Source organism: Ovis canadensis, chromosome 6 (assembly GCF_042477335.2).
Source record: "Ovis canadensis isolate MfBH-ARS-UI-01 breed Bighorn chromosome 6, ARS-UI_OviCan_v2, whole genome shotgun sequence".
Lineage (NCBI taxonomy): Eukaryota > Metazoa > Chordata > Mammalia > Artiodactyla > Bovidae > Ovis > Ovis canadensis.
In genome coordinates this window covers 107,697,132-107,712,374 of record NC_091250.1, presented here as the reverse complement: position 1 = coordinate 107,712,374, position 15,243 = coordinate 107,697,132, and the positions used below count along the sequence as shown (strand labels likewise).

The following is a 15,243-nucleotide window of genomic DNA, read 5'->3' as shown; positions in this document are numbered from 1 at the left end:
TTCTCTTCAGTTTGTCAGTTGTTAGCATCCTGCTGTGCTGACTTCATCTTTCTCTTATATACTCTTTCTTGAATTTTTTGAATGCAAGTTGCAGATATTACAACACTTTGCCCCTGAATCCTTCAGCATTGCATCCTAAGAATTAAAGCATTTTTGACATAGCCTGTGCAATATTTTAGGCTTTCCAGGTGGCACTAGTGGTAAAGAACCCTCCTGCCAATGCAGGAACCATAAGAGATGTGGATTCTATCCATGGGTCAGGACGAGGCCCTGGAGGAAGGCATGGCAACCCACTCCAGTATTCCTGCCTGGGAAATCCCATGGACAGAGGAGCCTGGCAGGTTACAGTCCATAGTGTCGCACAGAGTTGGACACGACTGAAGCTTGGCACACACACATGCAATATTTGGGATATCCTTGGGCATCCTGTGTTTTTACTCACTAAATCTGGCAGCTGTACTCTGGAAGTGTGATGGGGTAGCAGCTCCTAGAGTGGTCAAGCATGGACTTTGCAAACCCACAGACCTAGACTTGGTGGGATTTGACTTGACTCAACTGGCTCTGTGAGTCTGGGAAAGCTGGTGCCCCCATTTCCTTACCCACAAAATGGGAATTCTTACCTTGTGGGGCCAATGGAAGGCTTAAAGTGTCCATAATGCCCAGCAGAGCACCTGCCTCCTGGAGACTTTGAGTCAGTAGCAGCCTGGTAGTAATGATAATTGTCCTTCTCTGAATTGAACATCAGGGAAGGAGATAAAAATAAAGAAGCAACTGTTTTAGAAACGTTGGCAGCTGTATTTATAAACTGCCTTCTGTTCTCTCATTCCTCTTCTCTACTTAGTGTGTACACACACACACACCCCCCACACCATCTACTCTGGGATTTACACTGTACACTAGGTTCCTTGCGGGCCATTGTGAGTGGGGAGGTCAGGCTCCAGGGGACGCATTAAAGGTGCAGGAGGGAATTCCCTGGAGGTCCAGTTTCACTGACCCTGGAGGTCTCCACTTTCGCTGCTGAGGGCATGGCCAAAAAAAAAAAAAAAAAAGCACAGGAAAAACCGATACTCTTGAGAGCAAAATTTGAGTGGATTCAAAGTCAAAGATGGTGTGAAGCTTGTAAGGATGTTGACTCAGCTAAGAGTGACCGGGGAGAGACCAGGGGTGGGGGTGGAGGCCTACAGAGAGGAGAAGTCCCGATTGTAACAGCACATGCTGTCGGTGCGGCTCTGGCAAGCTGTCAGGCATTGGTGTTTTTGTTGTTGTTGTTGTTAGGTTTTTATTTGGTTTGCTTAGCGAAGGACTCCAGTTGACCAGATATTTACTTCCATCCTGAAACTGTCATCAACTTGAAACTTGTAGCAGTAAGTTCAAGTCAGACTGTCATGAGAACAGCCAGTTTTACCCTCTTTTCTGAGAACGGTTTTACCTGCCTTCTTTCTGGGAACTCTTCCTCTTGTCTTCAGACTGTTTTTTTTTTTTTTTTTTACCTAAACTGGATACAAACCAGGCAAGATAAACTCAGGCAGTTTACCATCCCTTCACTCACACTGACTGGCTCTTTGGGCATGGATAATTCTGAGATGATGTTCTTTACTTTAATAAGTAAATGAGGCTGCCAATCTTTTCTTTTATTCCTATTGAAGTGTAGTTGATTTATAGTATTGTGTTAGTTTCAGGTGTACAGCAAAGTGATTCAGTATGTGTGTATATACAGATACATATTCTTTTTTCAGTTCTTTTCCATTATAGCTTATTACAAAATATTGCATATAGTTCCTGTGCTATACAGTTAGTCCTCCTTGTCTATGTTTTTTACATAGACAAACATACGTCTGTTAATCCCATACTTCCAGTTTATCCCTCTCCATTCCCGCCCTGCTCTTTGCTAACCGTAAATTTCTATTTCTGTGAGTCTGCTTCTGTTTTGTAAATAAGTTCATTTGTATTACTTTTTATATTCCATGTATAAGTGAAATTATATGTTTATCTTTTTCCGACTTATTTCGCTTAGTGTGATAAACTCTAGGTCTGTCCATGTTGCCGCAGCAAGTCCTTTCTCACTCTGGAATGAGTGAGCATCCATATCTTGTCAGAAAAAGCTGGCCAGGAATACAGAGTGTTACGTCAGCTATCCTGACAATAGTAGGAGGAGCAGTACTGCAAAGCCCAGTGTGGGGGATGGAGGCCCTTGGCCCTGGTGAGGGAGAGCCGACCACAGCTGATGAGGCATCAGCCTCGCCTTTGTTTCGCAAGGACAGAGGCAAAGCTAGATGAAATTAGTCCTCTGTATCCACTTCTGCCTTCCCTTGGGGGTCTAATTAATATATTTTATAGAATTGAGTTCCTTAGATTTTTCACTTAAAAAATATGTATAAGGGAACAGTTATTTTTTCTGCTTATGGAAGTAGTTTATTTTAGTTGTTAAAAAAAAAATCCAAATAGTGCAGAGAAACATCACAGAGAGACTGGAACACCCCACCTAACTTTGTTTTATAGAGATGAATGCTATTAGACATCTAGTGAAGGCTTGATGATTTTGAAGATAGCTAAAAGATTGAAATTGTTACATTATCTACACATCACCCCCCTAACGTTTTCATGTTTGCATTTTATCTGCTGTTTTTTTCCACACTTAAACATATTTTGCGTTGTCTGCTTTTACCAGTTAACACACATCATGAGCATGTTTCTTCCTTCTCCAGGGGAATCTTCCCAACCCAGGGATCGAACCCGGGTCTCCCGCATTGCAGGCAGACACTTTAACCTCTGAGCTACCAGGGAAACCCTCCTTATTTCTATGTAGTAGTTTTTATAATCCTAATGATTGCTTTCTACTCTAGTCTGTGAATTATTATAATTTACTAAGTCATTCTTGTCCTGTTCAACATTTTAGTTATTTACAATTTTATGCTAATTCCTTGTTATTTCAACCTTAACTGAATCTTATGTAGGCTATTTTATGAAGATAGTGACCAAAATTTTTTTTTTCTTTCTTTTCTCTTTTGTTTAACATTTGTTGGGTTGTCTGTATTTGAGGAGACTCATGGAAGTGACACGATTCCTTTCTTTTCTTCAGACAAAATCTGGAACCCTTTCATCCCCAATCTGGAGATGGTGATAGTCAACATCACAGTCAACATTTATTGAGTATTTCGAGTGGGACTGGAGATAAGCACTCTGCTTAAGCCTCATTTAATCCTTATAACAATCCTAGCCAAGCCCTCCTTCCCATGTGTGCCAGCGTTAGTTCAACTGCTCGGTCATGTCCCACCCTTTGCAACCCCATGGGCTGCAGCACACCAGGCTTCCCTGTCCGTCACCAACTCCCGGAGCTTACTCAAACTCATGTCCATCAAGTTGGTGATGCCATCCAACCATCTCATCCTCTGTCACCCCCTTCTCTTCCTGCCCTCAATCTTTCCCAGCATCAGGGTCTTTTCAAATGAGTCAGTTCTTTGCATTGGGTGGCCAAAGTATTGGAGCTTCAGCTTCAGCATCAGTCCTTCCCATAAGTATTCAGGACTGATTTCCTTTAGGATGGACTGGTTGGATCTCCTTGCAGTCCAAGGGACTCTCAAGAGTCTTCTCCAACACCACAGTTCAAAAGCATCAGTTCTTCAGTGCTCAGCTTTCTTTATGGTCCAGCTCTCACATCTATATATGACTACTGGAAAAACCATACCTTTGACTAGATGGGCCTTTGTTGGCAAAGCAATGTCTCTGCTTTTTAATATGCTGTCTAGGTTGCTCATAGCTTTTCTTCCAAGGAGCAAGCGTCTTAATTTCATGGCTGCACTCACCATCTACAGTGATTTTGGAGCCCAAAAATAAAGTCTGTCACTGTTTCCATTGTTTTCCCATCTATTTGCCATGAAGTGCCAGTGTATGCTTCCAAAGTACCTCTCAGTGGTGTCAATGCAAAATAGGCAGCCTGGCACAATAGGAGTGTCAGATAAAAAACAAATCTGGCTTTGATAAGGAGAGGCTGTTTAGAAGGATTATTGAAAAGGAGAAAGGACCTGGTGGTAGTTCGAGGGGATCTTGCATTTGGGAGTACATCTGACTGTATGATCTTCAGGGCCCCGAGGGTTAACCAGAAGGCTTTTCCTTTTACAAGGCATTCTTGTGGCTGGAAAGGAGAGAAACCTGAAGTTTGATTAACAAGCATTTTTTTACCCATCTTTAGTGAGGCCTGTGCATGTACGTGCTCAGTTGTGTCTGACTCTTTGCGACCCCATGGATTGTAGCCCACCAGGCTCCTCTATCCATAGGATTTTCCAGGCAAGAACACTGCAGTGAGTTGCCATTCCCTTCTCCAGGGGATCTTCATGACCCAGGGATCGAACCCAGGTCTCCGGCATTTGCAGGCAGATTCTTTACCACTGAGCCACCAGGAAAGCCCCAAGTGTACAGCACAGTGTTATTAACTGTAGTCACCATACAGGCATTTGGCTACCACTGATCAGTGGGGTCAGGCTGTCCAGCTAATTGATTATGAGGCAAAAAATGGGAATCTGGAGGGTCAGCGTCTGGCCTTGTCTTAAGTAAACAAGAGAGACATCTGTGATACTGTCATACAGGGAAGGGTGTTTCTTGAAGCCAGCTATTTCCCAGAACACAGAAGCAAGGATTCTAGAACCATTGCTGTTTTCCAGGAATACAAGGCTCTGGTAAAATTCAGGGTCGCCAGGAGTACAGGTTTGCAGTGAGTCCTGGCCTGGGAGGCAGGCTGCACCCTCTACCAGTACAGTAGATGTCAAGCATTCACCTAACCTCTTTGAGCTTTGGTTTCCTGAGATGGAAAACAAGGAAGATGATTTTCCTTTTGAAGACTACTAAGAGGATTGTTGTTGTTCAGTCACTAAGTCGTGTCCAACTACTCTTTGTGACCCCATGGGCTACAACACACCAGGTTTCCCTGTCCCTCACTATCTCCCTGAGTTTGCTTAAACTCGACCCATTGAGTTGATAATGCCGTCCAACCATCTCCTCCTCTGTCATCCCCTTCTCCTCCTGCCTTCAATCTTTCCCAGTCTTTTCCAATGATTTGGCTCTTCACATCAGGTGGCCAAAGTATTGGAACTTCAGCTTCAACATCAGTCCTTCTAGTGAGTATTCAGGGTTGATTTCCTTCAGGATTGATTGGTTTGATCTCTTTGCTGTCCATGGGACTCTCAAGAGTCTTCTCCAGCACTGCCATTAAGAGGATTGGATGAGATAAAGTGACAACACAACCCTTGGCTCTTGATAGTATTCTGCAGCTCAGAAACCTTCCATACTCCTTCCTTATACATTAGATAAAATCTAGACTTCTGTGACCCTAAGGTATCTCTCTAAATGACTCTCCCTGCTCCCTATAAAACCCACGCCCAGTCAAACCTAATACCATCATTCCTCTGGATCTTTTATTGTCTCATTCTCCATATCCACTCTGTCTGATTAGATTAAACGGAAGGCTCCAGGAGAGATGGACATAGATCAAGCACAGAGGAAGGGCTCACTCTGTCAGCCAGACAGGATAGTGGAATCAACCCCAGCTGTCCAGAAGGCATCCACCCCCATGAACTTCTTTGCTTGCCAAGTTTTTATTCCTTCTTCCTGGCTCACATTAAGCCCTACCTTTCTCCGTCTCAGTTTGTAGAATTCATTGTCTGAACACTACAGAGACCACTGTTTGGTGTGCTCATCGGCTATTTATTACCTGCTACTTTACATTGTTTATTATCTTGCATGTGTATATCACCATCACCCAGATAGAAGGTAAACTCCTGAAACACAGAAACCACGCCTGTGTTGCTAGGGATCCCCAACCTGCAATGCCTGGCACATGCACATACAGTGTTTAGAGGCATTGCATGCATAGTCCTATACTTTGCAAGAAAACCATGGTTATAGCATTGCTTTAAATAATTGTTCTGAAGAGATCATGGAAGGACACAGATTTTTTTTCCCCACCCACAAAGGGAACTGGCTGCATTTAGCTCTTTGTGTGTGTGTGCTAAGCCACTTCAGTCTTGTCCAACTCTTTGGGAGTCTATGAACTGTAGCCCGCCAGGCTCCTCTGTCGATGGGATTCTCCAAGCAAGAATATTGGAGTGGGTTGCCGTGCCCTCCTCCAGAGGATCTTCCTGACCCAGGAACTGAACCTGTGTCTCTTACATCTCCTGCCTTGGCAGGCAGGTTCTTTACCGCTAGTGCCACCTGGGAAGCCCCTTAGCTCTTTAGGGTGCTGCAAAAAGTGAAAGTGAAGTTGCTCAGTGGTGTCCAACTTTTTGTGACCCCATGGACTGTAGCCTACCAGGCTCCTCCGTCCATGGAATTTTTCAGGCAGGAGTACTGGAATGGGTTGCCATTTCCTTCTCCAGGGGATCTTCCCAACCCAGGGATCGAACCTGCGTCTCCCACATTGCAGGCAGATCCTTTACCATCTGAGCCACCAGGGAAGCACAAATTAGGGTGCTGGATTACCAATAAGATACAGAAACTAATCGGTGCTAGATCTGTGTGTTTCTGATTCTAATGTATCTATCTGAATTGCTTTCTCGTATCTGAATGTGGTGGCTTCTCATATCTTCCCTGGTGGCCCATATGGTAAAAGCGTCTGCCTACAATGTGGGAGACTCGGGTTCGATCCCTGGGTTGGGAAGATCCCCTGGAGAAGGAAATGGCAACCCACTCTGGCACTCTTGCCTGGAAAATCCTATGGATGGAGAAGCCTGGTAGGCTACAAACCATGGAGTCACAAAGAGTTGGGCACGACTGAGTGACTTCACTTTCTTTCTTTTCTTTCTTATCTGAATGTGGCTGAAATGGCAGGGGACAGCCGCTTCCTCTGGGTACCCTTTAAGGGCTCCTTGGACTTGTAGCTGTCAAGCTGCTCTCACAGGACCTTGACTGTGGCTTTGGCTGTGACTGTTCATGCCTGTCTTCTGCTCTTCTCTGGTTGCCCATCATGGTCTTCTCTCCCAGCATCTTATAAGCAAAGGTGATGGAAAATATAGTTTTCTTCTACTATGTTCTGTTGACTGAACCAATATTTCTCCAAAACCTGCATTGTCCTGGAGGAGTGGGGAGGATTAAAGAAAAAACAAAACCCTATTCTTTTTCTGTAGGTCAGCACCAACAGGTAACCTAACATATTCCAATATTGAGTAGCTGCACTTCTCGTTTTTGGCTGCTAATATCATGTGCGTCATGTTGCTTCTGAGTAACCTCAGTTTTTTAGAAGATGTTTTCCATCCTGAGTACTTTTTTCCCTAAGAAATTCCTATATAATGTGTTATGAGATTCAAAAAAAATGAATGACCCATCCAGTTAAGGGGGAGTCTCAAGGACTTCACAAAGGAGGAGAAATTACGGCCCTGCATTTTCCTGGAAATTTTTGGGTAAGAAAAAGAGGTTTTTATTTGAAGCAGATAACTTGAAAGGTGTCTATGGGAGATACACCACAGGATGCCAAGTTTTAGTAGTCCAGGCCTCCAATTCAAAATCCTCTAGGAGACAATTATTATTTCCATGTTACACTTTTCATAGTTAACATACCAGTTTTAGGTAGGTTTCGTTCAGTGTTAACTGAGCTGTTTCTAGGGGCTGTGTGTGCACTTTATACCAGAGAAACTCTGGTATATCTCTCCTGCATAGAGTTACCATATAGAGCCTGGCTCTGACACGAAGAGACACAGACCCTTTCTTGTCCTTCCGTGGCCTCCGGGTTCTATCTGGTCAGCCTCTGTCAGCTGCTATCCCCCATCTCTCTTTCTCTCTGGGCCTGACTCTCCCTTGCTCCTCTCAGATAACTAAGACTCCCATTTAGAAGATAAGATAAAACACCACAAAGCTCTTAAAAAAAAAAAAAAAAAAACTGCCTAAAATGATCAATTAGGCTGCTCTATGGCTGGGGTGGGGAGAGATCACTGTGTGTGTGGCAGGGGTGGGGGAAGGGGAGGGGGGGTGTTTCCCCAACAAGTGAGTCTGAGCTGGATCCCAAGCTTGGAAGGAAAGGGTTTTTGTGGTTTCTCTTTAAAATTTTCCATCTCACCAATCTGACCTCAAATTGGTAAATCAGTACCGATAGTACAGGCCAAGAATATTTTACTAATGTGCTGTTTGGATAAAAATCAGATGGTTAGATGTTCCAGCTGGTGCCAAACCACAAGGAGCCCCCAGTCCTATAACATGGCCGACTCACGGACAGGAATTGATTTCCGGCCCGCCAGACGACTGTGTTAGCTCTGACAAGTGTGGGTTTTCTGCGTGCATTTTATTTCAGCACCACTTTGTTTTTCCCTGCAGAGTCTTGAGATATTTTCCACTGAGAACTAGAGTAATATCATTAAGTTCCCTTACAACTCCGCTTCTGTTACATTGGAGGCCTGGACTACTAAAAACTTGGCATCCTGTGGTGTGCTGTGTCACAGGGCGTGGTTTCCATCCTGTTTTGAGGCCAATGTCTCTGTTTATCATGATTCATATCCTCACCGCTAGAGGGGTTTCAGGTGATGTCATTAGCTGCTTCTTATGCAATCTAGTTATTGTTTCATTAGTGGACTTATACTCTTTCTATCCATAGATCTCCTTTTCCTCTCTTCTTTTAAAAATTTTTCTCAGTGTTGGGAGTTCCCTAGCTGTCCAGTGGTTGGGACTCCACACTTCCACTGCCGTAGGCACAGGTTTAATCCCTGGTTGGGGAAGTAAGATTCCACATGCCATGTGGCACAACACCCCCCAATTTTTTTTCTCAATGTTAAGTTTTTTTTTATTCATTATAAACGTTTGGAAAATACATAATCTCGTCTAGGAGAAAATAAAGAGTCGGACACGACTAAGCAACTTCACTTTCACTTTTCACTTTCATGCATTGGAGAAGGAAATGGCAACCCACTCCAGTGTTCTTGCCTGGAGAATCCCAGGGACGGGGGAGCCTGGTGGGCTGCCGTCTATGGGGTCACACAGAGTTAGACATGACTGAAGCAACTTAGCAGATCCCAACAGCTATCAGATCAAAATAACAGCTATCAGATCCCTGATAGCTCAGTTGGTAAAGAATCTGCCTGCAATGCAGCAGACCCTGGTTCGATTCCTGGGTTGGGAAGATCCGCTGGAGAAGGGATAGGTTACCCACTCTAGTGCTCTTGGGCTTCCCTTGTGGCTCAGCTGGTAAAGAATCTGCCTGCAATGGTGGGGGCTGGGTTCGATCCCTGGGTTGGGAAGATACCCTGGAGAAGGGAACGGGTACTCACTCCAGTATTCTGGCCTGGAGAATTCCAAGGACTCTATAGTCCATGGGGTCTCAAACAGCTGGACATGACTGAGCAACTTTCACTTTCAGATCCCAACATGCAGAGTTAGTCACTGTTTGCATTCTGGTTTATTTATTCTCAGTCTCTGATCTTATCTTTCTTAAGCACCTCAAGTGATCTTAACTTTTTAAAAAATGAATTTATTTTTAATTGAAGGATAATTGCTGTACAGAATTGTGTTGGTTTCTGCCAAACATCAACATGAATCAACCATAGGTATACATATGTCCCCTCAATGATCTTAACTTTAAAAAAGCAGTTTTTCCAAAAAATACCAAGACAATACCCAGATCAAGTCCAATTCCAAAGCAGAAGTTATTTAACTCACTTCAATTTAACAGTACTTCCTTCTCAACTTTATGCCTTATCTCTGTTCTTCACTCACTAAGCTGTGTCCGACTCTTTGAGATCCCATGGACTGCAGCATGGTAGGCTTCCCTGTTCTTCACTATCTCCCAGTGTTGGCTAAAACTCTTGTCCGTTGATTTGGTGATGCCATTCAACCATCTCTTGTCTTAGCTCGATATTAAACTTAATTAGCTAAATCTTAAAATGCAGTTTAATAACAAGTTAGCTACTAGATATTAGGTTTATGTGTATTAACCTTGGGTGCAGTATTAATCAGGCTTCTCTTATAATGCTGGATAACAAACAACCCCCCAAACTCAGCAGCTTATACATGTTAGGAAGTAACATGTACTTCCTACTCCTTATGGCCAGGTTGGCTGCAATTTGAGCTGAGCTATGTCAGCTGACTTAGGCGGGACTCCTGGCACCATGGCTGGTCTACACATGACCATTTTAGGGCCTTGGCTGAAGGGTCACCAACTGCCTGGGACAGGGTAGCATAGGGCGGCTGGTGGAAACTTGCCATGCCTCTAAGGCCTCAGCTTGAAGCTGGGGCATTCCCATTCCACCCACATTCAGTTAATCAAGTCAAGTCACTTGGTCACACCTGAAGTCTGCAGGGTGGCAAGGTTACTCGTCATGTAGAAGGGCCAATGTGTATTAGTCTGGGACTGTGCTCTATTTGTTTGTGAGGGGTGTCATAACAGTAACCACAGACTGGGTGACCTAAGCAACAGAAATGTATTGTCTCACAGTGCTGGATACTAGAAGTCAAAGATCAAGATGTCAGCAAGGTTGATTTCTTCTGCAGCCTCTCTCCTTGGCTTGTATGTGGCTGTCTTCTTCCTGTGTCTTCACATGATCCTTATTTTGTGCGTACTTATATCCTAATCTCTTCTTCTTATAAGGACATCCTTTATACTGGATCACAGCCCACCCTAATGACTCCTTTAACTTTTCATTTCTCTTTAAAGACCCTGTATCCAGGGAATCTCTGGTGGTCCAGAGGTTAAGAACCCACCTTCCAGTGCAGGGGATGTGGGTTTGATCCTTGGTTGGGGAACTAAGATCCCATATACTCTGGGGCAGCTGAGCCCCACACTCCAGAGCCTGGGTGCCACAACTAGAGAGAGGTCTGGGCAACACAACAGTGACCTGACACAGCCAAATAAATAAGTATTTTTAAAAATAAAAGACCCTGTCTCCAAATACAGTCACATTCTGAGGTACTAGGGGTTAGGACTTCAATATACAAATTTGTTGGGGGTGGGGCACACACAGATTAGACCATAATACCTAGTAAGGATGGGAAACAAAGGAAAGATTGTAGACAAAGAATACCCTAAGCACTAGTGCAGCTTAGCTTTCTCATCTTTAGATCTGGGATAGGCAAATCTATGCTAGGGGTCTGCTGGGGACTGGATGAGAAAATGCATTTAAAGCCCCTAGTGGTGGAAGTGGTAGGAGTGAGTGTGTTAGTCACAGTCGTCCAACTCTTCGTGACTGCATGGACCATAACCTGCCAGGCTCCTCTGTGCATGAAAATTTTCAGGCAAGGATACTGGAGTGGGTTGTCATTTCCCTCTCCAGGGGATCTTCCTGACCCAGGGGTTCAAACCTGGGTCTCCCCCATTACAGGCAGATTCTTTAATGTCTGCACTGCCACGGAAGCCCCAGGGGTGGGTGTGGTTCTACCTCAAGTGGAAGGACCAGCTTTCTGGCCCTCTGGCCCTGTTCCCTCACATGGGCGAGCTGGGAATGCATGCAGCTTCTCAGAGTGGCCTGACTTCCATGGAAGCTGTCCGACCACTAGACTCCTGGTAACAAAGCAAATGAGGCCTTTCGGTACGCAAACTGTGGCCTTGGTTTTGGTGATGCCATGTCTCCATCCATGAGCGATGGCTCTAGCTTGCACCTTTTCTTTACCACCCATGTTTATTGAACACCTGTTATGGCTTATAAGAGTTGTGGGCTCCATAATGGCACAAGGCGCAGCCCTGCTCTCAAGAGACTGCAGCCTGTGAAAAAAATAAGTGAGCTGGAAGGTCAAAGGAGAAGGTGTCTCTCTCTCTACCTCTGTATTCAGAGCCTTATGCTGTATAAATCTCTTTTGTCCTCCTCTAGAATATCGTGTTAAGGAACGGTTCCGAGACCTTTGACTCCTGGAAGAAGCCCCCTCTGCCTGTGTACACCCAGTTCTATTTCTTCAATGTCACTAATCCAGAGGAAATCCTCAATGGGGAGACCCCTTGGTTGGAAGAAGTGGGGCCATACACGTACAGGTAAGTCCTCAGCACCTGCCTGCCCTGCCAACCAGAAAATGGAGCGGCACCGCCTGTGACCTGAGCCCCCGTCTCTTCCCACGGGCCTCCTCAGTGTGCTGCGGGGAAGCACAGGTTCTAACTACATCTGTCTGAAGCGCTGCTGGTGGTGGGCACACAGCTGTGAATGAATGGCTTTGTGGATGGGCCAGTCCCAGCCTGTTGTGTTTAGAAATGCAGCTGCTTCTTCCTGAGCTGGAGAATGTGGTTACTAAGCCATGAATAGCTGCTTCTACTCCTGACCCTTTTAAGGTGGCCCCTGATTTTCTATGGCTTCCTGGGCGGCTCAGTGGGTAAAGAATCCGCCTGCAATTCAGGAGATGTAGGTGGACATGTGTTCGATCTCCAGGTCGGGAAGGTCCCCTGGAGGAGGACGTGGCAACCTACTCCAATATTCTTGCCAGGAGAATCCCATGGACAGAGGAGCTTGGCGGGCTACTGTCCATAGCGTCACAAAGAGTTGGACATGACCGAAGGGACTAAGGATGCATGCTCGTGATTTTCTGTAGTGACCTTTAGGGTCTTTCCCTTGTTCTCTCCTCACATACCTAGTCTTACGCCAGTTCCCAGAAGTCATTGTTAGTCTGAAGACAGGCCTTTCTGTCTCTTCTTTTTCTTTTTTAATTGAAATATAGTTGATTTATAGCTTCCCTGATGGCTCAGTGGTACAGAATCCACCTGCCAATGCAGGAGACCCAGGTTTAATCCCTGGGTAGGGAAGATCCCCTGGAGAAGGAAATGGCAACCCACTCCAGTATTCTTGTCTGGAAAATTCCATGGACAGGGGAGCCTGGTGGGTTACAATCCATGGGGTTGTGAAAGAGTCAGACAGGACTGAGCATGCACAGATGAGATGATAGTTGATTTACCATGTACTAATTTCTGCCGTACGGCAAAGCAGTTCAGTTATACTGAATGTATATGTGTACATTCTTTTTTATATTCCTTTCCATTGTGGTTTATCATGGGATATTGAGTATAGTTCCCTGTGTTATATAGTAGGAGCTTGTTTTTCTATCTCTTCTTATTTACTTCTTTCTCCCCTCCTGAGTATAAGAGATAACCAGGTGGCAGGGTGGGTTAGAGTTGTTGGCAGTGACCACTGATTGCAAGCATTGGGGAGTTAGAATTTCTTTAATCATTTTTTAGAAAGATTAGTAGAGGGAGGTGCTTGGGGATCTTACGGTCAGAGTATTTTCCCCACTGTTGCAGTATTTCCCGCACCTCCAAGACAGTAACCTCCCCCACAACCTTTGCAAACATCTTTCCAACAAAGCTTCTCTTTACCAAGTTAAAAAAAAATAATAATATTAGAGGAAGCATATAGATCTTTCTTCAGAACTGCTGTGTGGTAAAAATGCCACAAGATTCCGTCGTAACCGATTGCTCAATAAATGGTTGCTGACTGATTCAATCATTGTGAGTCAGGACTGTCTCGGTGCTGGAATTCAGAGGTAAAAGTTCTCTGTCCCTGCCTCAGGTGCTAAGGGTCTGACTCTGGAGTCGAATGGCCTGTTGTCAGTCTCACCTCCACCACTTACGAGTTCTCTGTGCTTCTGTTTCCTCATCAATAAAGTGGGGATAAAAATAGGACTTCCACCATGAGATTGTTATGAAGACCAAGTCAATAGGTCAGTATTTATTAAGTGCTTAGACTAGTGTCTGGCATGGAATTAGTGCTAGTTAAGTGTTTCATGTTATTATTAGTCTTAGTGGATTGTCTTAGTCTGTGTAAATCAATGTCCAGAATTGTAAAGATGAGCTTTATCATTATGAAGTGAAGTGTAAGTCGCTCAGTTGTGTCTGACTCTTTGTGGACTCCATGGACTGTACAGTCCCTGGAATTCTCCAGGCCAGAATAGTGGAGTGGGTAGCCTTTCTCTTCTCCAGGGATCTTCCCAACCCAGGTCTTCCGCATTTCAGGAAGATTCTTTACCAGCTGAGCCACAAGGGAAAGCCTGTATTATCATTGTATAGTAGAATTTGAAAAAAAAAAAAAAAAAGACAACACTTGGGTCCTCATTTTAAAAAGCATTTTTGTACATTTAATGCCTCAAGAAACTCCATGGACTACCTTAAGCGAGGCCTGCATTTGAGGGTGTACAGCCAGGGGACTGAAGTTGAGCCAGAATTAAGATTTTTGAGTGTCCTGTTTGTTTTACAGTTTTAACCATTTTTTAATGATGATTTAAAAAAAATAGAAAATATACCATCATTACCATTTTGAAGTGCAATTCAGTAGTTTTAAATATATTCATATCATTGTAAAAACAGACCTGCAGAACCTTTTCCTCTTGCAGATCTGAAGCTGTTATAGCCATTATGTCACACCCCTTCCTCCTCTCCCCTCGGCCCCTAGGAACCACTATTCTGCTTTGTTTCTATGAATTTGACCACGGTAGATACCTCATACAAGTGGAATCATACAGTATTTGTCTTTTGCTGTGTTTAACTGAATTCCTTTGAGTGGGGAGGATGACTGACTCCCTGTAAAAATAAACTCACCCGAGAACTAAAGGAAAACCCCAGCAGTCTTCCCTCTGGGTCTTCTGGGCCTGTTCCTGTCATCGTTATCCTCGTCTGAAAAAAAAGATGTAGGTTCTAATCATAACCCAATGAAATCCAATATTTCATGAAGACACGTTGTAGGCCATGGCGTCTGCTGCCTTCATGTGCTGTTGTAGATGTGGTCATGGGGGTAAATCCTAGAAGTGAAATACTGTCCAACTGTCACCATACTCCCTAATGTTCCCATCTTCAGTTCAGTTCAGTCGCTCAGTCGCGTCCGACTCTTTGCGACCCCATGAATTGCAGCACACCAGGCCTCCCTGTCCATCACCAACTCCCGGAGTTCACTCAGACTCACGTCCATCAAGTCAGTGATGCCATCCAGCCATCTCATCCTCTGTCGTCCCCTTCTCCTCCTGCCCCCAATCCCTCCCAGCATCAGGGTCTTTTCCAATGAGTTAACTCTTTGCATGAGGTGGCCAAAGTATTGGAGTTTCAGCTTTAGCATCCATCCTTCCAATGAACACCCAGGACTGATCTCCTTTAGAATGGACTGGTTGGATCTCCTTGCAGTCCAAGGGACTCTCAAGAGTCTTCTCCAACACCACAGTTCAAAAGCATCAATTCTTCAGTGCTCAGCTTTCTTCACAGTCCAACTCTCACATCCATACATGACCACTGGAAAAACCATAGCCTTGACTAGATGGACCTTTGTTGGCAAAGTAATGTCTCTGCTTTTGAATATGCTGTCTAGGTTGGTCATA

The 15,243-nt window shown here is 44.5% G+C and overlaps 1 protein-coding gene across 1 annotated transcript in view; it reads left to right on the top strand.

Annotated features, from left to right (window-relative positions):
- The window catches only part of SCARB2 (scavenger receptor class B member 2), a 79,097-nt gene that overhangs the window by 14,233 nt on the left and 49,621 nt on the right, over window positions 1-15,243 (top strand). The window contains exon 2 of the mRNA XM_069594403.1: window positions 11,775-11,932. Coding sequence (XP_069450504.1) covers window positions 11,775-11,932 — 158 coding nt within the window. The remainder of the gene's footprint in view (window positions 1-11,774; window positions 11,933-15,243) is intronic.